Genomic DNA, 8,286 nt, shown 5'->3' on the forward strand with positions numbered 1-8,286 from the left:
GCGAGTGCCCAACGACTGCCGGGGTCACAGGCTCAATGCCCAATTAGTGGGCAGATTATCACATTTACATGCAGGTATTTTGTTTACGCTCCAATTCAGCGATTAACAATGAGTCATCAGGAGGACGAGCTTCTGTCTACGAGAGTTACGAGCAGACCAAAAAGGAGTGCAAGGGGTTTGGATATTTTTTACAATGTGACTTTCAACAATCCTGCAAAATAAAATGAAGTTACTGGAAATTGATACATATCTTGCCTTTATTTTCATAAGGTTTAATAAAATACACAAATGCATCAATAGTAAACTGAAAATGGACCAATTGCTGAAAGAAATGCCTAAAAAACACTGATTCCAGCATCTTGCATGTGTTTTTATTATGTATTATTAATCTGGCGAACCCAATGTATTTGGGTTGTTGGGTAACTGGTAAGTTTTCTACAATAGTTCTGTAATTTTGTAGACCAAATCTTTCTTTTCTTCCCTTTTTTCCCCGTAATTTTTTTTCTTCCTATTTTTGGGATTTTTTTCTGATCCGATGTGAGTTCCTGGGACAGAGATGTTGTATGTGTACAGATTGGAAAATTTGTAATGTGTAATATTGGGCTATACAAAATAAACTGAATTGAAATTCATCCAGGATGGAATTGGCACATTTATCATAACGATAGATCCTTACGCAATATATTTGATCATGGACAGAGCCACACAGTTATAAACAGTTATGCTTCAAGACACAAACAACTCAAATGGACCACAGAAAGTTCTGATCTTTGATTGTGATATTCCACCTATTCAACTAAATAGATTAAGTGAGATGCATTTGAAACAGATTTAAAGTCAAAGACGTCCTCAGGGACGAAAAAGCATTAATCTAATTTTGAAAAATCACTCGAGTATATCAAATATAGAGGAAGAGGGACTCAGATCATAGTTTTTTTTTCTACAGAGGTATAACAATGTGGGCCTTTTCCTTCCATCTCTTGCAGTTGTGTTTGGCTGCAGGCGGAGGCGGGCTTGGAAATGACTCGCGGTAGCTTCCTGCGCTCTGATTGGCTCATTCAGACACAAGCGGCTGTAATTGGCTGCAGAGCGCGGAGCTGTGAAAAGGAGAGGAGCGGCGTGGAGACCCAGCACACATCTGCCCGAGGATCCTCTCTGGTCACTGTGCAGCCCGCAACCCCTCCTGGACGGCTTCGGGACGCTTTCCTCTGTGAACGGCACATTACGCATTTGTCTAAGCTCTGCTACATGAGAAGTGAGTGTGTTTGTGTGTGTGTGTGTGTGTGTGTGTGTGTGTGTGTGTGTGTGTGTGTGTGTGTTTGTGTGCCTACTTTTTACTTGCTGTTCTGATTTCTTACAGAATGGTTGTGTACGCGTTATCTTGTTTTAAAAGTGGTTCATCCTTTTTGTTGCAGGATCTGAGTTGTAGGCTACAGATGAGAAGGGAAGAGATGGTGAGTTCCTTTTCTCCGTATAATCTATGTTTATACTAACTGTAGTTTTTAAACATACATAAACTCAGGCGCTCTTATGTCAGACAGCGGCCACTAATATTTTTACGCGATGAAAATTTCAAATCAACTGTATTTAGTGCAATCTAAAAATATAAAATCAGTCCGGCTATCTCCCAACATATGGAGAACACAACCACAGTTTGAGTTTGTAGCTACTTGGTGGAGTAAATACCAACAGTTATGTGTGTGTAAGCAGCATGTGGAGGAGGTCGTTAGGACAGTCTCTGCTTCTGATGAGTACTTTATTTTCACATGGTGCGCATACCCTGCTTGGTTGGAGCCATGCCTATAAAACCTGAGCTTTGGGTACTTTCTCAAGTTCTTGTAACATCTCACAGAGTTATGATGAATAGCCAATGGGGGCAGGAGGTCTTGCAGCAGGGTCAAATACTCAAATGGATTGTGTAGACTCAGAGCAGAGAGGTCACGACAGGTTCAACGGTGAGTGGGCTGACATCAGTTATGTTGGATGTGACCTCTATGGCGGCCACATATGAACCGGTATCCTGTGGTTCCCCTCTGATGAGCACATCTCACCTCTGTCAGCTCTTTTTTTGACAATAAGTTGCATTGCTTTTTTAAAATCTGATTTAAATGAAAACAAATGTATACAGGCAGTACTTGCTTATATGACATACATAGACATATACAGTGTTAAGAAATGAGAAGAAGCTAGACGGTATTTACAAATAATATGGGAGCTCATCTTTCTTCCTTTGCTTCACATCTACACTTAAACTCTCACACACACACTGTCACATGATCTCGTATGCCCTGTTTGAGTTTGAGAGTGAGCTACCGCTGCTCACTGGCTGATTCTGACCAATCAGCAATGTGAGTCAGAGAGGAAGTAGGAGTATTATATTCCTCAGTGTATCGCTGGTGAATTTCATAGGCAAAGCCGCTGCACCCTTAAAGAGGCAGGAGTAGTAGGACCCCTGTAGCTTAATCTAGATCCACAAGACCCCAGTTAACACTTGATATACTGCAGATGTTTTGACTTTGCCCCTGGAGTTGTCTCAGGATGTAGATAAATAGTTGAGCTTCAGCATTAACACAGCTCTCCCTGTAATAACGTCTGAGTTTTCAGTTGAATCATGCCTCGGTCAATTAAAATAGGGCGTTGCTGGTGTGGCTGAGTAAATTAACAGATGAATTAGCATTGTGTTGAAATCGGCCTATTGACGACCTGTATTCTTTGATCGGCAGGTCTTCAACATTACAATCACACGCTCTGCATTTACTCAACTCTTATGATTAGATCCATTAAAAAAAAATGAATACTTCGAAACGGTCTGGCTCTACTGATGTGTGTGTGATATCACTTGTGTCTGACTCTCTCTCTTTGTCTCCTCAGCTCTGCCTGCGTGACTCAAGCGACTGCTTACGGGAGCAGATGCAGGACATGATGAGGTCACTGCAAGACCTGAAACAACTACGCAAAACCTGCCCTCCGGCCAGACGGCCGCTTAGTACCCAACTCCCGGCTTTAGTGCACCACTCTGCAGTGGCACGTGCCTGTCAGCAGCGAGCATTGCAGCGAGAGCTGCGCACACGCCAGCGGATATCTGATGCCAGCACGGCCAGCACCTACGACTCGGCCTGCTGCCTGGCGAGTCATCTGGAGGAGGACGAGGACAACGCCAGCAGCCGGTTGGGCCTGGGCTCTCCCAGCAGTCAGAAAAGCTTGGAGTTTGATTCCGGGTACTCCGAGGCGTCGTGGCAGGACGAAGTGGTGGTCCTCAGGAGGACCCGGAATGTGCGCGTGTCGTCCTCGGCCTGTCTTCGCACGAACAGAGCACCAAGTGGGCGCATTCGACCCAAATCCACGTCCGATGCCTGTCTGGAGAGGTGGACGTCGTTTGAGGTCAGCGACCCCGAGGACTGGACCAACTCTTTGTTGACCAGAGGACGCAACCGCCAGCCGCTGGTTCTGGGTGACAACAGCTTTGCAGACCTCATACAGAACTGGATGGACTTACCAGATTGTCCCGAGCCCACCGAGCTGAAGCCAAACTCAAGAAGTAGACAGGGAAGAGGTTTCCTTGTCAACATGAGGAGGAAACTGGCCGGGCTTTCCAAGAGTGTAGAGGACCGAGTGAGGATGAGATCCACAGAATCTGCGCATATTAACAGAACTGCAAATGCTCCAAAACGTCTGTCCTGTCCAGTCATGGCATCGCAGCCCAAAGTCCCCTTTTTCCACCAGTCTTACTCAGGCATTAATGAGATGGACCCAGATTTTTTCCACTTTGCAGCTCTCTTGAAATCACGCAGCCGACAGCCCATAATCTGCAAAGATATCCTTGGCTACGTCTGATGCAAAGCCATGTAAAGATGGGACAATCCCCAGAGTCACTTTATTTTTTATATGACTGTTTTTTTTCATTTTCTGATATGCTGTGAATAAGATAATGGAAATAAAGATGTTCTCATAATGTTTGGTTTGAATTCCCAGAAGGCACACAAACACAGTTTTCATTATTTGAATGAAGCTTCCGCCAGAGTCATCTGAGTTTCATTCCAGCTCATTACAGTTCGACAGAGACTCCGGACCGCTGGATTAACGAAGGCTATTACTGGCGGTGAAACAATGGAATGTAGGTTCATTTGTTTTCATTAGAAATGTAATACTCTGGGCAGGCATGAGGGAGTTTGTAAATGCATGGTTAATTGGTTCATAATAAAAAAGATAAATTGACAAACATGATATCACAGAGTAGCAGATTTGCAGTAATTTCAGGACTAATAAGAGCGAATGAGTTTGTAAAGTGCATTTTAGTTCATTTCTTGCTGACCAAGATACGAAGTTTAGACACCAAGGGACTCAATGTTCTCAAAAAAGCGTCTCTTCTTACTCAACAAAAAGTTGAATCCTTTGGAGAGGCTGTAAACGAGGCAACGGAGCTCTTTACAGGCCAGAAACGAAGGCTGTATCAACACAGAGCGCTGTGTGCATGATGAGGTAATTCCCCGTGTGTCCACGCAGAAAGAGGTGAAGCAGATGGAGCCGAGGTTTACTCTTCCCTTATGAAGCATGGCGTCTCACTCACAGCCCCCTGCTTCATTGAACGTGCTCCCTGCTCTTCTTGCGGTGTAAAGGTGGTACCAACTCATCCACACACATTGGTTCATGATACTATCAGCTCCTGGTCGACTGAGGAGGGTAAAGAGTGACATTAACGCCAAGATAAGCTAATGATCACTTCACCTCTGGCTTTACATATTCACTTTGTCCATCAATTCAAAGGAGAAATAGCACCAGACATTATAAAGATAAAGAATTTCCCCCCAAAAAGGATTTGTTGATTCCCATGCTCCCTGCTGCAGCCGGCCTCACAAATCACGTCTGATACCAAGGGCATGGGGGGCAACAGAAGAGAGATGGTTCTTCGTGGGTGCGCTGGTCTTAGCCTTATTATCTAGGTCTCCTTGTGGGACGTCACTTATCAGGACACGGCTATAACATGGATAAGTTTAAATGTGTGTGACAACGCACGATAAAAACAGTGAATACTTTGCCAAGAGAACTTGGAGCAAATATATCTGTGTTCACTTTTTCCAGAGATTTTTCTGGCTCTACTGTTGATTCTTCTTTTTTTAGCACGCGCCAGTTCCCAGTGGTCTGCAGCTGTTTAAGTGCATCAATACATCACCTTCCCCCCAGCTGACTGAGAATCATTCAGGGAGAGTAGTGGAGAAGAGAACAGGGAGGAAGCGAAGGATCCAGCCATTACTCATCTCTCCAGCACATATTACCCACACTGCGTATGTCCAGAGCAGTCTGTCATGTACGTCGAGTAAGGAGAGTAGTCGACGCCAAGCATCGTTAATGGAAGGAAATTAATCCCTCACTGCTGTAAATTGAGGTTACACTTATGCATATTACATTACATTACATTACATGTCATTTAGCAGACGCTTTTATCCAAAGCGACTTACAATAAGTGCATTTCAACCTAGAGTATAAACTAAGAACAACAAGAATACAGGAAGTAACATTTCCTCAACTCTGTCGAACTACAAAAGTACCATAATAAGTGCCATCCCAGTGCCACTGAAGTGCAAATCTGTGTTTTAATCCAGATGTAGTCAGAAAAGATGTGTTTTCAGTCTCAGGCGGAAGATGTAGAGACTTTCTGCTGTCCTGATGTCAGTGGAGCTCGTTCCACCACTGAGGAGCCAGGACAGCAAACAATGAACAATCATCATCATCTTCTCGTGGACTGGAGTGCGAACCTCTGCTACTCGCCCTTATTGCTCTGACCACCATATTAAATATGAGTCCTCATTTATCACTCATGTGAACAGGAGCCTTGCGTGATATAGTTTTTGTCCAGCTAAATGCTTTATATCTAAAACACAAATGTTCCCTTTACGAGCCAAGATATTATTGTCTGAATGATGGCAATTAGTCAGCATTCACAACTGTATCATCCCGTGAGCCGGCTCCACCAAACCCCCTTTAGAGGGACACGTTAAGCGGCACGAAGGTAAAGAAGCTCCAGGAAGATTGCTCAAGAGTTCGCCCTCCATCACAGATTAATAAAATACCTTTCCTCAAACTATAAAGGATGAACGACGGGTGCAAATGAGACTCTCTGGCATACATTAGTGCCAGTTGCCATTAAGAAAAGATGATCTGCTGAGGCATCGCACACTTACAGGGTGGCCCAGTCTAATGTAGCGGACACACAACAAACCTCCTGTTAATTAAAAGCGCCGGTGAGGATTTTCTTTCCCCTGGTGCTCACTGATAGTCCTCGGTGCTGTGAGCTTGAACTCATCCTCACTAATCCCTCATTCCCTTCACCCATGTTGTAATTATCCCTTCAGTAAACAGAAGGAGAAGATGGGCCATGTGTCCTCCTCTCTGTGCTCTGTGTGTGTTGATAGAAACAAGCTCTAATATGAGTGAACAGAGCTACAGCGAAGAGAAGCCGTTCTCTGTCCAGGTGAACACATATTGGGAGGAAGGGATCAGAAATGAATGGTGTTTTACGCCCAGTTATCACATTTGACCAGTATAAAACTCCATGGCTTACTGGCTGCACAGCAGATTTAATGGATGCCTTTACCAATATCTAGAATTATAATACGGGTAGATGAAATCAAGCATTCTGATTGGTTGAGAGTGAGTCACGAGGTGTACATTATTCAGCCATAATATCCGACAGCTGTTTACATTTATCTGAGCGTTACATTTCAGTGCGCATTCAAAATAACAATAATGGTAGATTTTGCGTGACCGTTAGTTGTCAGTTTAAACTTGGCAGTTACCAAACATGTTTCGTGTGAACTTTATTATTTTGGGGGGAATGACAATTGATGAGAGAAGAAAGAAAGTGAGACAGATGAAATGTTGGCGTTGTAAAAACCTGTAGACGTTTGGGACACGACAAAACTAAGTTCAGTAATGTTGGAAAGATATTTACAGATTCGGACTTCCCGGCTGACTATTTTCTCTCGGCTTCTGAAATGCGATACACACCATTTAGTGCTGAAAGGCAGCTTACTATTTACTTACTTACTATTCATAATGTTTCACGCGTCAGGCCTAACACCCTTGAAGCGGACATTATTGACGATACAGTAGGCCTACTGCCTCTGGTACCGCATTGCTTAAATATATCTAGATGTCAGAATAAATGTTGTCACAACTTGAACTGGTGATTTTATTGTAGTTTTCTTAAAATGAAAGAAGCCACTTTTATTTTGTTTCTTCAGCTTTTACATGAGAAGGCTGCTGAGTCGGATCATGTAGATCTGCAACTGCCTTCACACCTCCTGAAACCCTGTTACTGCGTAATCAGAGGGTAATTATGTCGTGTGCAGCAACTTGGCATGCTGTGAAGCTGTGATGCTTCTGAGGAAGCAGGTTTCCACTGGAAAGAAAGGATCCTAAAGAAGTGTGTCACGAATCGCCTCTAAAAACAAAAGATAACACGATGAATACATACGATTGATTTTGGGTTCTGATGAAATCCCAGCGGAGCGATTTGACAAGGTCATGCGTAATTTGGAATTTAAGCGTTTCATGTTGCAGTGAACCAGGCACCAAGGCCAAATGGCCCAGGGTGGCGCTTTTATTATATACTTTGCATTAACATGTCATGGTTCATGAATAATGTTGTTATTGTCGACCTTTAATATGTCTATGGGGACTATTTTCATAATATATCATGAGTCTACACAACAATCTACAAATGCATGGCCATACACTAGATTTCTGCATTTGAGGGGCTGAGAGACGTACTTGTTGAATAATGCTCTTTGAAATATTCTGCATAACAGACAACCTTCATGGACTGGTCTTTTATTGTTATGTATCACTCTACTCTATGCTCCTTTGTATGTTTTAGTGTCATTCTTTAACTGGGACAAGTGAGAATCCTTTCATGAAGATAAAAATACTGTTTTGAATAGCGTATTGGTGCTTAAAGATATAATATTGTGAAATAATTTGTTCAAGGAGGCTAAAATGTCCATTCGCATTAAAATGATCTGAGTAGCCCATAGAACTTGGTAAATAGAGGGCACTGTTATTAAACTGTGAATTTTCAGACAGGTCACAGATGAGGTCAAAATAAGGTCAACCTGAGCGTGATTGACAAGTGCACATCATGCTAAATGTAGCACCACCCAGATGTTGAACATATGATATCTCGGCCTAATCTAGTTTAGTTTTGATTATTAATATCACAGGTGCCGAATCCGGCCGGCCACGTAATTTAATGTGGCCCCTGATGGCTTGAAAGACATGTAATCACCT

General features: G+C 43.1%; 1 protein-coding gene across 1 annotated transcript; it reads left to right on the forward strand.

The window, feature by feature from the left end:
* The first annotated feature begins 907 nt into the window (after positions 1 to 907).
* On the forward strand, positions 908 to 3,952 carry LOC130208357 (PAK4-inhibitor inka2-like). The gene is made up of 3 exons (XM_056437433.1): positions 908 to 1,255; positions 1,416 to 1,454; positions 2,872 to 3,952. The coding sequence occupies exons 2-3, from the start codon at positions 1,437 to 1,439 to the stop codon at positions 3,832 to 3,834; spliced, it is 981 nt and encodes a 326-aa protein (XP_056293408.1). The 5' UTR covers positions 908 to 1,255; positions 1,416 to 1,436; the 3' UTR covers positions 3,835 to 3,952.
* The last annotated feature ends 4,334 nt before the right edge of the window (positions 3,953 to 8,286 follow it).

The sequence above is a fragment of the Pseudoliparis swirei genome, chromosome 18, assembly GCF_029220125.1.
Source record: "Pseudoliparis swirei isolate HS2019 ecotype Mariana Trench chromosome 18, NWPU_hadal_v1, whole genome shotgun sequence".
NCBI lineage: Eukaryota > Metazoa > Chordata > Actinopteri > Perciformes > Liparidae > Pseudoliparis > Pseudoliparis swirei.